Consider the following 21,554-nt stretch of genomic DNA (forward strand, 5'->3'; position numbering starts at 1 on the left):
TTTCTTCCAAAATGCAGAAACTTTTTTTTTAATAGCTATCTACAGATGTGATTGAGATGTATGGTTATCTTGAATATCACAAAAGAAGAAGAAGAGAAGGAAACTGATAAATATACCAGTTAGATCTCTGTCCCCATGGAAATACACCCAAATATTTAAAATACTTTCTGTTTGGTCTCAGAAAAAGGCTTCTTCAGTCAGCATTAGAAATCACTTCCATGAGGTATTCAAATAGCTGTGGGATGCACGACTTTTCTGTACTTCTTCATCCTTAGTTGTTTAAAGGATTTGTCCTGCAGCCAGGCATAACAATAATAACATGAAACACATGGGACATAAATACACAAAATATGAAAAATCACATTTGCGCAGCTATTTGGTCCAATTACAAAACCTGGCAGTGTGGAAGGGAATATGCTATCAGTAATACATATGTGGAGAGGCTGATGCAAAACCCATGGAAGCCCGCTGGTTGACCTTAACATAGGTTAAGTCATACTCCATACCGCAGTCAGAAATGGTCAGCATCTTCCCCTTATTGAGGGTGGATCTCAGCAACAATTTTACCAGAAGGTGCATCAGTTTGGATGGAGTATCACTGTATAACATATGTATAAGAGGGGACAGCCTACTCAATCTACTGTTCCCAATGACCTCCTTTTTGTTGATTTTTGAGTGATTTGATTCTAAAGAAAGAAAGGATGGTTTAAGTCCCGCTTGCACACAGATGGGCGCAATGAGGGCTGCTGGCTTCACTTTTAGACCACTAGCTCCACCTAGTGTCAACGGGTTTTACACCTGATGCTCAAGAGGCTCCTTTTCTGATGTAGTGGTGTACGGTTGCCATTATGGAAAGGTCTCTGGAGTGTGCCGTCCAGTTTGTGGCATCTTGCTGAGAGCTGTGGTATTTGTAGTGCTTCAAAACGGCATAAGTGACTTACAGAGCTTGTTATTCACATTCAGGTTCCGTATAGGAGTTGTACCCACTGTGAAACTCGGGAGATGCTGAATTTTAAAAAAGCTGGTGAATAATCTAACTGGTATGAATTATACAGATCTACTGGTTTCAGTGAAACTGTGTTAATTGATATCAGTTGATGATCTAGCCACTGTTTTCTACTAAAAGCTTAGCTTTTTAACATTGGTCTCTTTCCAGAGTACGTACGAACATTTTCTGTAGAGGACTAAAGTTGTCAAAAGAGCTGAGTAAAGCACACAGAAGAGATTATCTTTTCTGTATCAGTACCACTGAAATCTGCACTTTGTTCTGTGCACTCCCAGCAACTAAAATATGCTTTCATGTGATAGGATGTACTATGTTTTACCACACATTTTTTAATACACATGCTTTGGATTTCAAACCTTTTAAAAGAATGAAGTGGGCAGCACCTTAAATGTTATAACATTTGCTGAGGTAGGGATGGAAGATTTTCTCTGGGATACAACGTGCCCAAGGGTGGGAGAGTTGGATGAAGGCACCTTCAAGGCTGGTCCTGAGTTTTTCTTGGTCAGCCAGGGAACCTCTCTTTGGCTAAACATGTTCCAGCCACCTGGAAAACAGCAAAAAGGACCTGTGCACTTCAGCGCTGTTTTGCTGCTCGCTGTTTGCATTCCAGTGAAAATATGTCCACTTGTAGTGATTCAGACTCATTTAGTCTTTTTGCAGCAGCTTGGTGTGTTCTGGCTGCCTGGCCCACGTGTCTCAGGGCCAACTAGCACGGAGGGGATCCCCTTTCTCCTCCCTCATCCTGCAGCCTCCACAGAATGGTTTAAAGTGCAGGTGCTCCTTCCATCTGTGCCACTGCCAGGGGCAACAGAGCCTGCGCTGCAGCAGGTCCCTCTGGCCTTTGACAGGAGTTAGACTTGGTCCAAGAGATGGAGCATCAAAACACAGGGGGACTGAATGGTATCGCCCAAGTAACTACACGCCCAGTAGACAAACTGCTCAGCTCTGTTGCATAGTTTTCACACTAACATCAGAGGAAGCCAGCTGCTACAGACCAAGTAATTTTATTCTCTCTCTGATAAAGGAAAAGTTAATCATTTTTATGTGTATTACAGGGTATTCCAGGATTTGATGGTCCATCAGGTGGTTATGGTCCTAGAGGAAGCAAGGTACTGCTTTACTTTCATTTGCTAGAAGCAATAAAACAGATGTCATTTTGCTTTCTTTCCTGTCATGTAATAACAATTGTTTGGCGTCATTGTAGAACTGGTTACATGGGTTGTTAAACTGAAATCTCTGAGATTTTTTTAAAGTGCTTTTGAAAGTTTATTTCTTTGTGTTTCATGGGCATACCTTTCCATTTTAAAAGAAATTCTCTAGAATAATGTGCTTAGATGTGATACTCCAACTTCTGTTAACAGGGGGAGCCAGGGGAGATTGGTCCTCCAGGACCAGTTTCCTATTTTCCTTCCCGTATCCCAAGGAAAGGTATGTCTTCTTCGCTTAGATTGCTTATCTGAACTGTGTTTTACTATCTTCTACATAGATCAAAAGCATGAAACTCTTGATAATTCAACTTCCTAAACCACTGTGTTTGCTAAACTGTTCCAGAAGGTATAATTGCCTTCTGAGAGAGTGCCCTAATCACATTTTTGCAGACAAGTGGCTTCTTGGTCACTCCTGCTGAAGCTGAATTGCCATACAAAAGGCATGCATGCATTCCTGTGTCCACAGAGAAAAAGCAAGCAAAAAGGTGTGTGACTTTGTTGTCCAGTGAAAGGAAGAATGGGAGAGTCTGTCTTTTGCATCATTTCAGAGACGGGATAAAGTGCAGCAGTGACAGCACAGCAGACACCATTCTTATAAGCTAGTATTTAGAAGAAAAAAAAAAAAAAACAACCAACCAAAAAAAACCCCAAAACCAACATCTTAAAAGCCTTGAGGAATAGAAGAGGAATTTTTTTTCCTGTTTTAAATTGGCAGATTTCCTTTGTGATCTTTCACTAGACTTGTAGCACCTACTGTCAGCTGTCCTGCAGAGCTGTAGTGGCTCTGACTGGCCAGACTAGAAACACGTAGAAGGTGATATCAGTTCATCAAGGCCAAAACTATTCCAGGGAAGGTGCCAGCAAACAGTAAGATCACATGCCATTGCCCCAGCCTGTGTCCTCATACCACTGAGTTTACTAGTCTTATTGAAAGCCAGAGTCTAACAATGAATGGTTGCCTTCCTCCCAGAAAAAGGGGTCAAGAGGCCCAATATATTGTTCAGATCACACCAAATACCCTGACAGGCTCTTTGGAGCAGGAGAAAGCAGGCAGGAGGCTGGATACACTGTATATCCTCTAAGTATCATTGACCTTTGATAAGAGGATGATACTTTCTGCAGGCAATAGCTGGGCACAGGCAGATGCTTTAGGTACTGGGGAGCAGAGGAAAGCTTACATATACATCTGTTATAATGGCAACTTCTTGTAGGAAAAAGAGGGGCTCTCCTCAGACACCTGGTCTTCTGTGCTTCCCAGAGTAATGTAGCTCTAGCAGCGTATTGGTAAGAGCTGAGAGATGCTCTCCTTTTTCCTGGGCTTGGTGGCTTCACACCATTCCTGTCACAGGTCGTGCTCAGCTCCCAGGAATTTGGGCTTTACAGAAATACCTCAGATGTATTTCTTTATTCAGACTGACACAGCATGAGGTAGCAGGTTTTTGCATTTCTAATGTTACCTTTAAGAAATAATTCTATATTCTAATATTCTGAAGCCCTTGAAGTTCTTAATTCTTACTTTTTAAGAACTGAGCAATCTGCAGTGTATCACAAGTCAGCATTTATGAGTCACAAACAGCATCACACTAATGTGTTTTGTGGAACTGGGGATGTCTTTCAGGAGCAAGAGGTGACCCAGGCTTCCCAGGTGTTTCTGGACTACAGGGAGACCCAGGAGAGGAGGGAGATCGTGGGCCGCCTGGTCTTCCTGGATTCTCTGATGGTAACACGCCAGCAACACATGTTCCAATAGTTTAATTTTATAGCGAGTTTTAACTGAACAGGGTCAGGGTGGGGGAAATACCTGTGCAGACTGTGGAATACACAATGCAGAGTGGTAAATAACTAACTGCAGGGGCAAAAAAACTGAGGGGGCCATTTTCCTTCAGCCTCGATGGGTCTCTGACAAAACAACAGAAATAGAGATGATGACAGAGCCTTGCTTCATAACTGACAGTGATTTTGCTCAAGTGAAAAGTGCAGTTACCATTTTTGCTCCATGCTAAATATCTCCATTTTTCCTTGCATTCTGGATGCAGTTGTATGACCTTTCCCTTCTGCTACTTTACAGCTCTTTGAGCAGCATTGTTAAGAAACTGTTCTGAACTTCTTCCCTGGTTCTGTTTCAGCGGATGGGGATAAGCCAGGCTTACCTGGAGAAATGGGACCAAAGGGTGAAAAAGGTGAATTAGGATCTCCAGCTTACCAGGCAGGTCCCCCTGGGTTTCCGGGTAAGCACGGTGCACCAGGACTCCGTGGTCCACCTGGTCCTACTGGATCCCCTGGTAAGTGCATGAAGAGAGATGATGAGCATTCACAGGAACATCTCTGCTTGTGTTGAAAGATAGCTGTTGGCAAGGCAAAGTGTGAAAGTAGATTGTGGGAATGAAACTAAATGAGTAGCGGGGAGGACACACAGGGGAGAAGTGTTGTATATTTGTCAATGAAGGAGAGGTTTACATGATTTTCAGACATTCCTGGCAACATTTGAAAGCAAAGGAGGTCTGTTTCAGGCTGCGGGAGGATATGAGTGTCAAGGAGTGTCTTGAGAGAGCTGGATTTCTTCCTTAGTCTGTAGAAGAGAAAGCTAAGGGGAATTTGACTGCTATCTTTCCCTGCCTCTTGCGAGGTTGTAGGGAAAATGGAATCAGATGCCTCGCTGAGGAGCACAGCAACAGGGAAAGAAGCAATGATCACAAGCTGCAACAGAGAAGTTCTGTTTAGATATTAGGAAAACCTTTTTCACCGTGAGGGGAACAGTTTGCCCAGAAAGGTTGTAGACTCTCCATCTTTGGAGATACTCAGCTGGACAAGGCCCTGAGCAACTTGCTGTAACTTTGAGGCTGACCCTGGTTTAAGCAGAGGATTGGACCAGGTGGCCTCCAGAGGCCACTTCTGACCGAGATTGTGCCGTGCCTCTGCGAAAAGGGCCACACTGCAGTGCAAGAGCAGGAGCGGACAGAAGGATGTGCAGAAGGTGATCCAGAGCAAGCGGTCTGTGCTACTGCAAAGGAATTCAGGGTGAGAGAGAGCAAAGTATGACAAGGATCATCTGCTACAGCAGATGGGAGCAACTGAGAACAGGTGTGGGAAGCTGGGAGCGAGGCAGAGAGCTGGGGGTAGGTAGTAGGCTGGGTTAGGCAGTAAATGACATTAGCGGAAACAGAAAAGGGCAGATGCAGTGCAGCTCAAAGGAACAGGGAGGAAAGAGAAAAAGAGTAAATCTACAGTAGGTTAATATATATTTTTATTCAATTAAACTTCTAGGTTCTCTCTTTGGATTAAAAGGACAGGAGGGGCAGCCAGGTAGATTTGGCATGCAAGGCTTCCCTGGGCCAAGAGGGCAAAAAGGACCTAAAGGTAGGTCATAACAGATAAGTCAGTAGACGACCTGCTGTTAATTGTGTAAAGCTCCTGTCGTATTCAGTCTGAGTTTATGGCATGCCTGGGGACTGATGAATTTGATCCGGGGCTAACACAACACAGAAACACTATGTTAGTTTCTTGTAAGAAAAAAAAAAAAAAAACCAAAAAAAGAAGTACTTTTCTCAAGTATTTGAAAAACTACTCAAGTATTCTCAAGTCTATATATAAAATTAATAGAGCTGAACATCTATTTGTTGTGACAGAGCACTCTTTCTTCTCTTGCCAATCCTTTCCTTAGGCGAAGAAGGGGACTGCAGTACATGCCTTGTGGGTGATGAAATGAGAAGGGGGTCTACTGGTCCTCCTGGCCCTCCTGGCTTTCCAGGAACCCCTGGCCAGCCTGGGAGGAAAGGAGAACCTGGTGATCAAGGACCACATGGTATTCCTGGCTACCCTGGAGCAAAAGTGAGATACATGATTCTTTATTGCATAGTTTTATATTCCTACTAGAAAAAAAAAAAAATCCAAGCTATGGAAAAGCTCCATGGAAAAACAGTGAAATTCATTATTTAGGGTTTTGTGTGCCACTTCAACAGCTTTCAGATTGCTATCTACAAAATTCAGAAAGCCAAAAATTGCTAGTATGGAGGTGAAAATAGGATGTTTTGGGAAGAGCAAAAGATTTCCACAATCTTTCCATTTAAGTAAAGCTGTTTCAGCAGAACCCTTTCATCCAGCTGTAGTACTAAGTATGATCTGACCATCTAGAAGGGTAACAATTCTGGTAGTAACTTAAGGTTGTTGCTAATAAGATGCATATGTCAAAATGATGAAATGTAAGGTTCTTGCTTACAATACATTAAGTCTTCCTAAAACCCACCATTCAATAACCCACAGAAAAAGGCTGTGTTTATAATTGCTTGCTTGTTATTTACTTTTAAAGGTGCTGTGCTATATAGTATGCCAGCTGCATCATGGCTCCTCACAGTCAGAACTGACTTCAGGAATTCACATCTCTCGAGATTTTAGAATAAAATCTTTGTAAAGCTTGCCCAAAACTGATTTTGTTTTTGCAAAGATGTCAGAGCAAACATAATGTTTCAGTTAGTGCTTTAGGCCGTTCCGAACATTAAAAATACAAATGCTCACAACTAGCCTAAGTTTGGGATTTTTTAGGATTAAAATAAAATAAACTTTGACTTGATTGTGGCTGTCAAAAAAAGCAGAAAAAGTACTTTTTTCTGAAAATTCAAAATACTTGTATGAGAAGTTATACTTTCTAGAAGTCATAAAATTTTGACAGAAATATTTTCAAAAAGTTCAGTGTTGAAACTGGTTAAAAATTTGCGAGTTCTGCAAGGCTTTTTGCCTTTGAAATGAAGAATTTCAGTATCTTCGTCCCAGGATTTAAGTTACTACAGAACAGACAGTAGTATAGATGTAGTATAGACATAGCATAGCGGCAAAGCCCTGACTTTATCTCAGCTTTTGGTCTGCAACAAATTCAGAGTAAAATAATTTAAGTTAAATATTCTTGGTCCATTTTCTTAGGCAGAAGTGACTCCATAACTCTGAGCATGTTCAACAAGTTACACATATGGACAATAAATACACTTAATCTAGATCAGATCTATACCAATTTAATGAAAATAACATTTTATCCAAAGCAAAGGGTATTTTTTTCTGTGGAGAAAAAGAAATTGGAAACAGCTGGAAAACACTTTGAAAACACCTGTGTGCTAAATTTCATTGTAAACAACATCTAAGCCTCGAAGAGCAAAAAATAGCAATGTGAACATCATATTATTAATGCAGTATTACTGCTGAAGATTCCTGCAGTCATATAGTCAGTGAAATAGTACACATGATATTAAGTTCCTGACATTTCTTTTGCCCTGTAAAAAGCAATGTCCAGAAGAAACATCTTTACTGTGGTGTATAGATGTGGCTTCACTGACCATAAAAAAGCAGTCTGCAAATATGGCCCGGGTAAAGCAGGATCCTTATACTCAAATCTCATCTCCCACCGTAGACTTACAGAACTGCAAACCTGTATTGTAGAGATGACCTGTAGCTGACATACAGTTTCCACACGTGCTTTTTCACCCAAGAAAATCTTGGAGAATGTCAGTAAAAGGCAGTGATGCAAAAGACAGCCTTTTAAATACTGTATGGCACAGGAGTGTTTTAAATAAAAAATAAATGCATCAGGTACATCCCTTTAATTCAGTGTCTGCCCTGGAATTCATTAAGAGGAGGCTAGGGAAAACCTAGCACGTGCGGCTTGTATTTTAGTGAGCATGAATGTAGTTCAGAACTAAAGCTAACTGGTGTAAAATAGTCAATGTTAAATGAGTCTGTAACCTCTGGGCCTTGGCACCTACCATGGGTTTGGTCCCATGATTGAAAGGCTCTTGGGCAGAAGTCAGCAGTACCACTTTTCAGGTGGGCTGTTCAGGAGGATTCTGCATTATGCCAAGGCATCAGGAATGCCAGGGACTGGTCTTTAGCTTCATCACCATTTGCCTTTGCAAAAAAGGAAATCTCCGTCCTTGGAGATTTTCAAAGCTTGCCTGGGCAAGGCCCTGAGCAGCCTGCTCTAGCTCCAAGTTCTGGGTTGCACCAAGGACCTCCAGCTCTCCCTTCTAACCAAAACCTTTCCCATAGGTCTGTGATGTGGGGTAGGTCACTGAATCACTCTGCCCAAGTTCTTGTCTCTGGTAAATGAAGACAGTGCTACTTTTCAGCCTCACAACAGTGTTGTGAATCACAATCCACCACCAGCTATGAGGCTGTCCTCTTACATAGTGCTGGGCAGGAGGGGCTGCAGGTCAATGTAACACTGATTTTTGTTTCCGTGGTGCCTAAGAGTTGCTTACAGCATTTTCTTCAGTGGCTAACATTGAGTAATTAACCATGTTTTCTCCAATGCAGTTCTGCAGCTGCGGTCATCTGCAGGACTCTAGCTCATGGAAAGCCACAGCTCTCCCAATGCCATCCTCATGCAGAAGCTCCCCTGCCATGCCTTGGTAACATAGATCTTGTCTGTTAAAGCATATTAATAAAGATTCAGGCACAAGAACAGGATTACTGAAGAGGAAATCATTCACAGAAAATAACGGGGAAGCAGTAAAACTTCAGGAGACTTATTTTTTTAAGCAGGGCAGTGGAAATGCAATCTTGATACTTATTTTTTAAGTGGTTCTGTTTCTTTTTTTCTTTTCAATGTATGTAAAACCAGGGATTTCCAGGTCAACATGGATTTCCTGGACCAAAAGGAGAAAAGGGAAATTCTTTGTACATAACTACAAAAGGTAAAGTAAAAATTCATACCACTTGTATTTTGCTATTGTTTATACCTTTCATGAGAGATTGGTCTCACAATGAAGGGTCTTCTTTAGGCACCAAAGGAATCCGAGGAGATCCTGGGCTGCCTGGTATCAGAGGTGAAGATGGTTTCCCAGGCAGAGATGGATTAGATGGTTTACCAGGACAGCCTGGCCTTCCGGTAGGTAGCAAATGCAGTTAGATCGTTTCCACCACACTCAATTGCTAATGCATTTAATTCTGAGCTGTTATGATCACCAGGCTATCCTTCTCTCACAGATAACGATGCACAACTTAGACTGGCTTTGCTGGTTATTGATGCATTAAACATCAGGCTTGCTCTCAGGGTTTTTATAACATCTTTCACTTTTATTTCCATTTTATTTAAACAACTGAGTAGTACTGTATAACCCATTTAGGCCAGCTTGTATTACTGGTTAGTTTGTGATAATTATTGGTTTATTAGTGACTCCTTCTAGCATTGTCTAAGAGAGACAGAACATCAACAACTTTGTTATGACTAAGTTAAAGAAAAGCAAAATTTACCACAATTTTACACCCCCAAAATGTAGGTTGTGTCATCATATATATGCTTGATAGCACCTCACTAACTGTAGCCATCTAGTAGTGAGACATGTAGTCTCAGTTCATTTTCTAAGTTCCTTCGGTAGGCAAAAGAAAAAATTAAATACCTTGCAAGAGGAATTCATCTCACCCATCATAAATGGTGTTTTGGACCCTGGGGTGCTCTTACATGATATTTGAAAATGGGCTGGAGCCATATTACCCAATCTGGACCACACTGCTTTTTCATACCAGTAAATATGGTACTTTCTGATACGTCTGAGGCTGGAAACAATGGAAACATTTTCTAGTGAGGTTTGTAAGATGTTGATTCAATAGTGTGGAAATATCACTAGAGAAACAGACACAGAAAAAATCTGCCCACTTGGGCACGGCACAATTTTATGTTAGCTTTTCTCAAGGTCTCAGAAGTAAATGACGCACAGAACATTTCTAGTGATGCATATGGTTTCCCCAAAATGCACTTGCAGCTTTTCAGAAAGGGCAGTAAGCCTCTCTACAGCAGTGATTCATGTTGCCCAAGTGCCATTCATGGGTCCGCATTCTTAGGGGAGCGCTCCCTCTAAGAGTGCTTCTCTTGTGCCTTTTCTTCCATAGGGTCTAAATGAATGTCAGATGATTATTTCAAAAAAAATATTTTATTTGCAATATTGATTTAAAGAGCTGGGATGCAACTGCTGAGAATGCTGAGAAATTACTGCCTCTAAGATGTCATTCTTGAGAGTAGTTCAACTGTTTGAGTTATGTTTGTTTCGTCAACAAAGTCAGGAGTGACCACCTGTGTTCACTTCCCACAGGGTGACAGTATCAGAGGTTTCCCTGGTGATCCTGGTTATCCAGGTGAATTAGGCCCAAAGGGCTTTCCGGGAGAAGCAGGCCTGCCAGGTGAAGGATTTCCTGGCCCAAAAGGGTACCGGGGTCCTCCAGGTGACCATGGACAAGATGGAAACCCAGGACCTCCAGGTCTGCCCGGTCTGCCAGGAGAGCCTGGCCAACTAGGTAAGGCACTTCTAATAGTCACTCTGTCTTACAGCAAAGCCATGGGAGATCATTACTGAATTGTGTGCAGCATCTGTGCAGCACGCTGTTGAAAAGGGAGGTTATTGGGGTGAAAAGGGATCGCTTATATTAGTTGTACAGAAATCTTAAAAAAGGAAATACTTCCGAGGTCCCAGCAGTTTGATGTCAGGTATTGAAATAGCATGAATGAATGTCTTAGTGCCAGCAAGTAACATCTTTCAGGTTTTAAGCAGTCAGAAGCAATGGAGCGACATCCTGCTGTTGGAGTACTCACAGGTGGTTTTCTCTGGTCTTTCCCATCCAACATAATCTTTTAAATGACCAGAGAAAATCATGTACCCATCTTTCAGATCTCTTCATAGTGTCTCTGCAGCTTTCCAAGTCCCTTCCAGCATAAGAATGCCAGAGCTACATTCACAAGAGCTCAGGCTCAAAGTTCTATCGCACAACTTCAGGATGCCTGGCAGAATATTCAAGCCAGAGCAGGCACCTGCCAACCCTGCACAGTGCCTGGGACACAGAGCCTCCTAATTCTGACTGGGTTAGGTTTCAAGCCTGGATCTAATTAATATATGGATAGAGAGTTCCAGTATGTTATAGGAAATAGTTTGTGTTGCATGTATGCATAATACATATGAGAGTGCATTATCGGATGTTGTAACAGACATTTTAGTTAGAATTGAGAGTGTTTTACAATTTATCTCTTTTAAATAATAACTATCTTTTCCTTCTTGGCTCATAAGATTGTGGGCAGGTCACTGAAGACTTTTCTAGAGGAGATGCAACTGAGCCAATATGGTCAGGTACTGTACATACAAATGGCTTGAATATATTTTAATATTTAGTCTTATGCTGCTCTTATGGCTTGATGCTTACTTTCTGATGACTGCTTTGGATGCTCTTGATTGTAAACTATTTGAACTTCAGGTCACAAATAACCATGCATATAATGTATGTAGCTCTAAAGTAATTTAATCAAATTGTACATATTCTAAAATTATTGTAGTTTTATTCTTGCAATTCTTTAAAGTCTTTATTTCATTGCTCCTGAGTATTTATTGTGACAAAATAATCATTACCATGCAATTTTAATGATGGTCCCAGAAATTAGGTGCCCAAGAAAATGTAAGCAACTTTTTTTAAAGAAAATCTTTGAGTGAAGATTTTCAGTGCAATTTGACCCATAAAGAAAAAACCCTTTCATTTCTACCAAAAATTTACTTTATTGCTTCAGGGGTATAAATTGCCCACAGGGAAACTAAGTGTCTCTCTCACTCTGAAAAATACATTCATCCATGAGTTTGGACTACCCTTCCTATGCCAGTCTAGCTGGAGCAGCCACCATAGCCTCTGCAAAACAGGCAGAAGAGCAGCTGTTGGGATGCAGCTCAGTGTGAGTGCTCCCCTGAAAATGCTACTACCCACGACCAATAATTTTTTTCTAGTGAAAAATAAAACCTTTTTTAAATTAAGGTTTTGCCTGTTAATTTCATTCACCTACTTTAATGATGTGATCTCAACTGCAGGTGCAGAGCTGATGAGAGGCAGCATTTGAGCACATACAGTGCTATTAACCCTCTTCATTTGCAGGTGCGGGCTGTGTGAGGCCACCAAAGGGATCCCAAGGCAAGCCAGGACTGCCAGGAGCCACAGGTAACGTTTTGCCTTCACCTTTGTTTCACACACACACGACATTTTGAGGGAGATCTTGCCAGATCTATTAAAGTTGAGCCTTAGCAGGCAGCAAGTTTTAGAAATTACAGTGGAAGGCAGAGGTAGCTTGAAGCCAGCAGAGAGATCTAAGCAGCATGCATCCCAGGTGGCTGCGCTGTTCCTGAGCTAATTCTGCCTTTGCTAATAAGGGTCAGCCATAAAACAGGAGGCAGAAAGCACAGCTCATTTGCTATTCTCCACATGCAGGTAAGTAAGAGTTACAGAGAGAGTTTATTGCTAGAGAGTATACTGAGGTCTCTCAGAGCTGACTGGACACTTCAACAAGGAAAAATCCTGTCCTCTTGAGAGCAGGGTGATAAAAGGTTGCAATGGAGGACTGTGGAAGATCCTTCCTACTATTTCTCCTCATGTGATATACAGAGTGCCTTCAGTACATGCAAGCCTAAAGGCTTTTAAGACAGCTCGCTGTAAAGGGCCGGGTTGTCTGATGCAATGCAGTTGTGCTGTCTGTAGCCATGCATGCTTTTCCTTGCAAAGCTGGTCCACCATAGCCCATAGGGACCAACTGGTGATCCTGGGCCTTCACAGCACTGAAGTTTCCCCACCTCTTTCCAAAAGGAAGAGGAAAAGGAGGTGGGGACACGGTCTGAAGGACTGTGTGAGATGGAATTGAGAGAAATGTGGACCAGGTGTACTGAGTGGTCGTAATGATTGGCCTTGAAAAGGGATCCTCTGACCAGTGCTGGTAGTTCCCATAAGTTTGTGTACTCCCAGCCTAAGCAATAAAGCTATTTTTCAGAAATCCTTCTCATCACCAGCTGGTAAAAGTACTGACGAAAACCATGACTGGGTCCTTCAGACTCTGGGGAAATGTAAAATTCTTGATGCACCCATTCCTATGCCCCCCATACTTTAGCCAAGGTCAGAAATCTGGGCTATAAATTTTAAGGTCAAGCTTGGGCGGGGGGGTTTCCAGCGCAAGGTTTATTATGGCATGCATGGATTGATGGACTGATTTATCAGAGACTAATGGATCTTAAAAGGGAACATTTTCACTCTGTTGAAAGATGATGTGTATCTCTGACCTGTGTTTCCTTAGTCCTAATGGCTTAGTTTGTTGTTATGAATGCTTCTGAAAGGTTTTTTTCTTTGCCATTTTTGTAATTTTTTTCTGAGTATGCCAATTCGTTTATTCTTTCATTCACATGAGCTGGAAGGTTTTTCTTTCAGCAAATACAGTCAGATTTAACTCCTAGCTGTAAGACTGCTGTAACACAAGTGATGCTGGTTTTGTGTGTTTTGTATTTTGTGCCCTTGGTTAACTCTATCACAAATCTTTCTTTGTCAGCTCATATGTTTTAGTAAATTTAAGATTTTTTTTTTTTTTTTTTTTTGCATCCCTTCCCTCCAAAAACTGGAAAAGGCCCCTTGCTGAGTCCAGTGCAGAATTCTGTTCATAGCCAACTTTCAGCCTGAGGCAGTTCTGGAGCTGGAAACCCAGGAGGAACAGGGCACATTTTGCAGCTTTTTGCAGGTTCTTGTTGCTATAGCTGTGTCAGTCTAGCTTCCTGGAGCATCATTCCTACCCCCATTCTCCACATTGGCATAAAAGCACCAACACCTCCTTTACACTATTTTCATTGTCTGCTTAGAGTGATGTGGGTTTGTCCACAAGATTTCCCTCCTCCTTTTCAGCCAGGATGGAGTTCTGCTATAGACAACCAAGTCTCTCAGTGTCCTGGGTGCTGATGGCACCCAGTGTATCAACCAAGAAGTAATCTTTGTAGTCTCACACCCTTATGTCCTTGACTTCTTTTGAAATTCCTGGCAACATACACAGCCCACCCTAAGTTACATCCTGGTTATTCAGTAGTCTCAAGACCTATGTGATCACTGTTGAATGAAATGTTTAAGTTGTTTTCTGTTTCAAAAACAGCTAAAGCAATTGCAAACTAAACACTGATCTAAAATAAAACCTTTTTCTTACTACTGTTTGGCACAACATGTTAACACGAGCTAATGTCACATAATGAGTTACTGAAATACGTGGTAAGCAGTGGTTGCGTTCTCCATCTGCCACCTTCTTTCTCTAACATGGCTTTTTAATTAGTGCAATACTGAACGGAATGAATGAAAAGTCAGTTATTACAGATGGGAAAGAAAACCAAGATGCTATTTGGGTAAGAGGTACATTAGAATCTTTCACTGAGACCTAAAAGAAAGGATTTTTCTTTTTAATTGCTTTCTGATAAGTTATTGTTCATATAAGGGAGAGAACAATAGTTTTGTATGGCACCGGGAAGATGCTATTGGCCATTTATATGCACCTTATTTGTGATCTTTTAAAAGGTTTCCTTCTCCCCTTCACAGACAACAGCTAAAACTGCAAAAAATCATGGTTAAATAATGGAAATTCAGAAAACTAAAGTACAAGGAAGTCTCAAAATTCAAGTGGTATTTTCCTTGGTTTGTCATAGTTAGAAGTAGAGAGAAAATTGCTTTCAGTGTCATAAATAAAAGAGTTGCAGTTCATGGTGACGATAAGCAACAACATTTAAAATGTTAAAGCATGTCGTTGACTTTCAGGCCTTAGCTGGAAACTTAAGGAGTTTGAGGAGCGGGAGGGGTAGGGAAACAAAGCATTCCACAGGAATTATTTTCAAAGAACTTTACCAAAATATCTTGATCTTGGAAGACAATGAATTAGGGAGACTCATGTAATAAAACTATTGTATGGAAAAAACATAAAATAATAATATAACATAAAAATAATATAATTTCATAAACTTAACAAAAGAATCCTACAAAATGCTTGCAGGTTTTGAGATGTTAAGAAACAGTAATATTTGCCCTTACCCAAATGTCAAATCACAAGGAAGTGAAGTCTTATTTTACTTGTCAGGATATAACTTGATATGAACATGAGTTCAGTGCCAGAGGAACACTTTTCCAGGGCACAGCCCTTCTTTTCCTACCAAAGCTATAGGCCTGTACTGTTACAAATATAGTAAGTAGGCTGGTTAATTTGTATTCAGTTTCTAGGATGATTAGATCTAACCTTTAGCCTTACATTTCTATTTCATGTTTATCTAAACCAGTCTCTTTTTGTTCTGTGATCAGTAGAGCAGGAAAGAGAAAAATTGGCTCTTGCTACAGCATCTCATGCCTGTTTCTGCTGAGCATTCTTCTTTGACATTGGCTTTTGACCTTAAGCTAAAAGCCTTAATTTACAAAATAAAGTCTCCAAAAGTCTGTGAGATTATTTTCACCCTAGTAGTCTCCATATCATTAGTCTTTAAGTCACATTAATCTGTGTTTGTAAGAGCACTTAGCCTAGATTTTGGTCCGTGTCTTGATGCTGATCTTGAGTACTGCTAAAGAGCTACAGTGTCATCCCGTTTAATTTAAACAAAATTTTCATCTCTGCATCCAAAAACACATGATGTTATTTACCACTACCTTTTCTTACATTATATGCACATTTCTGTTTTGTTTGTTCGGATCACACTTATTTACTTTCTTTTATATAATTTAGGTGCAAAAGGTGTGAGAGGATTCCCAGGTGATCCAGGTCCGAAGGGCTACCCAGGGCCAAATGGTACACGAGGTGATCCAGGTCGGGAAGGATACCCAGGTCCTCCAGGTATATTGACATAATTAATTAGTCATTCTTTATATACTTTTGGCCTCTTTACTATAGTCACTGAAACAGAAAAACTTGATTCCAGATACATTTTTCACTTATCTTCCCTTCCACGTTCAAACATTAATTTATTATACAAAACTGCTATTTTTCAAATTAAAAGGATTTCCTGCAACTTCTGTAATTACGAAAAGTAACATAGACTCCAACCTTTTAAAATCTTCTTTATAGTGCAAAATTGTGTGACAGTAAAAATTCATGACATTCACATAGAAATAAATAAATTCAATAACAAGATATTTCAGATTCCAGATGGAATATACTTAGAATTATGATGCAGAAAGGAAAAAATACTAGTATTAGTATTTCTATTTAACTCATTCCAGCATTAGCATAAATTATACTGGATGTATCAGAGGCAGAGTACTAGCTACTCACCTTGGCCGTAGGTGGCAACAGTGTTTGCAAGTGTTCAGTACCTGTCATATTTTAGGCTAGTCTGTAACAGGTACAGATTAAATCCCAGGGCTTCTGTATCTCTCCAGAGGTTCCAGGATGTCCAAGACACATGAATTAATTGCATGTACAGTTGATCTGTTCATAGATAGTAAGTCAGATGAGCCTCAAATAATGGCACTGCATACTCATGTAAGCTCCAGTGAGTATGTTCATGGATCATCAGTCAGTCCAGCAAGAGTTACTGCAGAAGCTATCACTTCCCTGTGGTTGATCAGGTTAATCAGGTCAGAGAAATGGGCACCAGTTTTTTTCTGTAGCACATTTCAGGAGCTATTGATGCAACTTAATTTAGGAGCTCTCTAGAAATTCTCTCCATCTATCTGTTTTCAAAGCCCTAAATCCTTAGATTCCAAAGAAGTGCTGCAGACTTTCCCGAAACCAGTGCCCAGTTGCTGCTTTTCCCTAAGGCAGCACATGGCCTGAAAGTATTCTTCAGGCTCATCTACAGCATCTGTAGTGGCAAAAGAGAAAGCAAAAGAAGAGTTCATGCATCTTCTGTTCAACAGGCAAGGGATGCATCATAAAACATGCTCTGTGCAGTGTAGGGCAGGACCATGAACCTCTGTTTTCCCTGCTAAGCTCTGAAGAGTGCTCTAAATGCTAAATTGAGGCTCCCAGGCCACAGCGCGGTCAGCACTCAGAGCAATTTTCTGCAGTCTTCCATGCTATCTTTCACCAGTGCTTGGACTTAACTTCCAGTGCAGGTCCAGTTTCCCAGTCCACAAGAAGCTTTTCCTCTGTCATTTGTGGTAACGGGGCTTGTGCCCTCCCAGTCATTCACCTACAGGGTAGAGGACAGGGATGGTGGCACTCCTTCATCAAGAGTCTGAAGCGATTGGCATTGGTCCCTTGAGATGTGTGGGGAACAGCAACAGCAATGACCCATCTGGGCAACTCCCCCAGGTCTTGCCAGTTATGCAATTTCTATTTTTTTTCAAGTTTCACCCCTTGAAATGTGTTACCCCTGCTGTGTATCAAAGCAGGTTTTTGTGTACAGGAACTGGTTTTTTACAGAATATGACATCTTTAAAATGCTGCGATAGCCATGTCAAAATAGTTGCACAGAAGTAACTGTGCTTGGAGCTGTGGATCTTTTATCACCCAGGACTAGGGATCCTGAGGGGTCATCTGTAAGTTCTGCCAATTTCCACATTTGGTCAAATGTTCTTATAAATGCTACATGGTTTAAAAACATGCATGTAACACTTTGTTCAATTGTATAGGTTTCCGCTAAGAACTAAGGAAAATTACAGTAATATAAAAGGCATTATGGTGGTGTATCTAGGATTTGAACTCCCAATATTTGTAGTGAACCCTGTAATACCTAGTCCCTGTTTTATTTATAGGTTTTACTGGGCCCAGGGGAGACAGGGGCCCGAACGGTCTACCTGGACTGCAGGGACACCCAGGCCTTACGGGAAAATCCGGTGCTCCGGGAGCGGCAGGACTGAAGGGCCTGCCTGGTGACGTTTTAGGAGCAGCAGCAGGTTCCCGAGGGGATGTCGGGCTCCCTGGCTTCCCAGGGTTGAAAGGCATGCCGGGAGATCAAGGAGTACCGGGAGCTAGAGGTAACAACTATTTCAAATAAAGAAATGTTTGAGTAAGAGTGTGATAGAAATTAAGCCAAATTTTGGAGATGTGAGAGTAGTAAGAGACAGTGTTAGGATGTGTTGGAAGTACTGAAGACCGCAGCATTAAGTCCTGGTGCCTGATGATCTCCCAAGCGTTGGAAGTACTGATGACCCCAGCATCAAGTCCCAGTGCCTGATGATCTCCCAGCCCTTCCCCATCTACCTCAGCTGTTACCAGTATGCCTGGGTCCTCCAAACACCTTCTGGAGATCCATTGCTTAAGGCCAGCATTCCTTCACATTACATTACAGCAAATCAGCTACAACTGGATACCAAAGAACCAGATTTTGCTCATCTTTGTTGTGTTCAGATGTGCTGTTAATTTTTCCCCACTGTAGTTATGGGAGTGGTGATATAGTTATTACCCTGACTTTTCACTTACATACTGCATAATATGGAGATTGTTTCCCATGCCAGGCGATGTTTGGCTAAGACATGACTTCGCAGGATAGCACATTGCACTAATGCAGAATTTGTAAATTTTAACTAAGAGGTCATAGTGTTTAGTAAATGTTAATAAGCCATTTTACCTGGTCAGTCTTTGGGCGCTCAGAAACAAGAAAAAGATAACATTATATACTTATTCATAACTTTTTAGGGTGTTCATTTTATTTCACTATTTCACAGAGCTAAAAAAAAACCACGCTAAACTTACAGAAAACAGAGAGAACCATAGTTTATGTACAAAACCTGACTTTGTCACTCAGAATTCTGTGGAGGACTCTCAAAAGCATATGTGAAATAAGCATCCCCTGACACAGAGTTTCAGTAGCATTTGGACACAGAGTTAAATTTAGGACTGCTGATTACCCCCTTGCCCTGTTGCAGAAGTGAGAAAGCAGTAGTAATTGTGTGACTAGCTCAAAGCAAGGAGGTATATCACAGGAACCTGTTTTGTAGACTCTTCTCATTACTTTCAATACAATTTAAAAAAGAGCAGCATCATATTACATGAGTTATTTGAAGTGAGGAGAGCTGGTTTCACCTTCAGTAGAGCCCTAGAGTGAAGGAAAGAGATGAAGGCAGTTCTGTGGCACTTGACAAGTTTGAGAAAAGGCACAGAACATCGCTAACACCTCTGAAAAGGGGAAGAATTAAAGGTAAAACATGGATTGAAAAGGGGAAAAAAAATTGTGTGACTTTGTACCTTCTCTCTAAGCATTTCTGTAGAACTAAGATTTTTAGTAAGAACGAAAAATAAGTACAGCGAAAAGAAAAAGCATTACTAGTTTCTCTGTTCCTGATTTATTTTACAGTTCTGACAGAATGGCTCCAAAAAAAGCACATGAAAATTTTAATTATTCATACTGATTTTTAGTTTTGTATGAAGTGGCTAGTGATTCCTTCGTATCATCTATGCCACTTAAACTACTGTCTCCTCAGAACAGAGAGCTAAAGCCTGTATTTTGTTGTTGAGAAAATTCACCTTATGTGACCTCAGTTACAAAGCACCTTAACTGCAGTCAAGCCAGTGCACCTACACTGATGTAAAACCTGAATAACGAGAAACAGATCCACTTGGCATGGATTTTGAAGTGCCGTGTACTTTTGAGGTCTCTTACACTGTCGCTTCTCCAATCTGAATGCAAAGCAGGCATTACCTTTTAAATCTTGACACCTCCTTTGCTTTTACATCATAGAGCTGTAAATTTTCACCCAGTGCACTAAGTCACGTAGAATCAGGGCCTTTTTGCTTAGGTGTTTGTATGAATCTTGTAACAATGCCGTGTGATGACCTTACTTGAAAATTCGTGCATAATGCAAAACCACAACCCACCATCTGCCTTAAATGGTTGTATTCCTGCCTATCACATTTTAGAAAAGATACAGAGCATTATTTCAGTGGTTCAGTCAGCTGCCTGATTTGATTCTTACAAAGACGTATGTGATAAAGAGAGAGATCAGGAATTGCAGAATTACTGGGGTTAAAAATGGAAGAGAACTGCTCTGCCTATATCCACCTGGTGCAAATTGTTTCCGTTCATTTGAAAGAGCCAGTCAAACTTTCCAATGCAAATACTGAGATCATTACTGGTAATGTCGATTATTTTAAAACTAATGAGCAGTCTTTTAATTTGCTTTTCCTGTTCTCGCTGAATTTTCAAAGGAAACACATACCCTGTGAAAGACTAGTGCATACGCAGAAGTTATGTGTAATAATAAGCTCTCTAGATATTTATGCTCTCTAATGCATGATTATGGCATTTTAGGAGCAGATGGTAACCCAGGTTTGCCAGGACCCAAAGGAGATCCAGGGCCACAAGGTCTCCCCGGTTTGATGGGATTGCCAGGAACACCAGGAACACATGGATTCCCAGGCCCACCAGGAAACCGTGGGCCAGATGGCAGGCCTGGCTCTCAAGGACCTGTGGGTGAGGAACGATTGCTGTCCTGTGTCACTCCTCCTGCCGGTTCCCTGTGGCAGGGCAACTGTATGGTTTCTGCAGCAGAAAGTTAAGCCTGGGGTTGTGGCAGATACCACACTTTAATTCCCAGCCAGGGAAATGACAGCAATGGTGCAGACACTGTGATTGCAAATTGTGCTGGTATCACAGGTGAGAAGCAAGGGTGATGACGGTCCTCACTGGCAGAGCTGCTGCTTTTCCTTCTATAGCCACCCACCAAGCCAGGTTAGAACTTGCTGGTGGCAGACTGGGAGGAGGCAGCTACCGAATGGGAGTAGTCTTATGGAAAAGGGGATTAATTCTTAAATTAAAGAGGAGAGGAAGATCCTTCCTGGGAGTGGGTACAGAGCCAAGCTGGTAGAGAGACTGGTTTGCTTTGATGAGCTGTTTTGTCTTTATAATCATTTCTGCGGTTCTTTGCCGAAAACAATCCTAATTTTCCCCCCTCAACATGAAGCTGGTAGGATAGCAGTTTTCTCTCTCTTGAGCTACCTTGTATGAAATCATTGTGTATGTCCAAACGCCTTTTAATCTCCCTGTTTACATGGCAGGTCCACCTGGTGTTAGAGGAGAAGATGGTGAGCAAGGTTTTCCTGGCCCTGTGGGCCTCAAAGGTCTGTCTGGTGACAAAGGTGAAACAGGTTACCCGGGATTACAAGGTACACGTGGTGTGACTGGTCCCCCTGGCGTAAGTGGAATGGATGGCTTTCCGGGAGATAAAGGTGAGCTCTGGATGGCTGCTTTGAAAACAGTTGCTTATTCATACCAATAGACAGATCTGCAGTATTTACTCCCTTATTTAAAGCTAGTCACATAGGAAAACCATAGGCATAGAACACCTCAGCAAGTTCGTAACTCATGATAATAAAGGAAACAGAAAAAAGTTGCTTAAAGCTGTTCTGTACTGAGGTGAACAGGACACATTCTCTGCTGGGCTACATCTGTTTAAAACAGAAGAATTAGGGTCATGTGCCTAATATATTCCAGAATCACTGGCTGTTTACGCCTGTGTTGTGCTTGTCAAAATGCTGGCCTGTGACATGCAGCCCTATGTAGAAGAGTAATAGCTGTCTTATTTCTCCTTTTGAAAAATGCACAGTCTTTTTTCTCTCTCCAGAAATGTTTCCCTTGTCCCAGTCACACTAGCTTTTAATGAAATAAAAGAGATGTTTC

General features: G+C 41.4%; 1 protein-coding gene across 2 annotated transcripts in view; it reads left to right on the top strand.

Annotated features, from left to right (window-relative positions):
- Positions 1 to 21,554, top strand: part of COL4A2 (collagen type IV alpha 2 chain) — a 148,907-nt gene that overhangs the window by 107,524 nt on the left and 19,829 nt on the right. For both annotated transcript variants that reach the window (XM_080375525.1, XM_080375524.1), the window contains 15 exons: positions 2,062 to 2,115; positions 2,368 to 2,434; positions 3,833 to 3,934; positions 4,341 to 4,496; positions 5,479 to 5,571; positions 5,876 to 6,042; positions 8,819 to 8,891; positions 8,979 to 9,085; positions 10,287 to 10,488; positions 11,253 to 11,312; positions 12,100 to 12,162; positions 15,719 to 15,826; positions 17,692 to 17,913; positions 20,187 to 20,348; positions 20,933 to 21,103. In XM_080375525.1, coding sequence (XP_080231651.1) covers positions 2,062 to 2,115; positions 2,368 to 2,434; positions 3,833 to 3,934; positions 4,341 to 4,496; positions 5,479 to 5,571; positions 5,876 to 6,042; positions 8,819 to 8,891; positions 8,979 to 9,085; positions 10,287 to 10,488; positions 11,253 to 11,312; positions 12,100 to 12,162; positions 15,719 to 15,826; positions 17,692 to 17,913; positions 20,187 to 20,348; positions 20,933 to 21,103 — 1,807 coding nt within the window. The remainder of the gene's footprint in view (positions 1 to 2,061; positions 2,116 to 2,367; positions 2,435 to 3,832; positions 3,935 to 4,340; positions 4,497 to 5,478; positions 5,572 to 5,875; positions 6,043 to 8,818; positions 8,892 to 8,978; positions 9,086 to 10,286; positions 10,489 to 11,252; positions 11,313 to 12,099; positions 12,163 to 15,718; positions 15,827 to 17,691; positions 17,914 to 20,186; positions 20,349 to 20,932; positions 21,104 to 21,554) is intronic.

This window comes from Falco punctatus (assembly GCF_963210335.1).
Source record: "Falco punctatus genome assembly, chromosome: 2".
Taxonomy (NCBI): Eukaryota; Metazoa; Chordata; class Aves; order Falconiformes; family Falconidae; genus Falco; species Falco punctatus.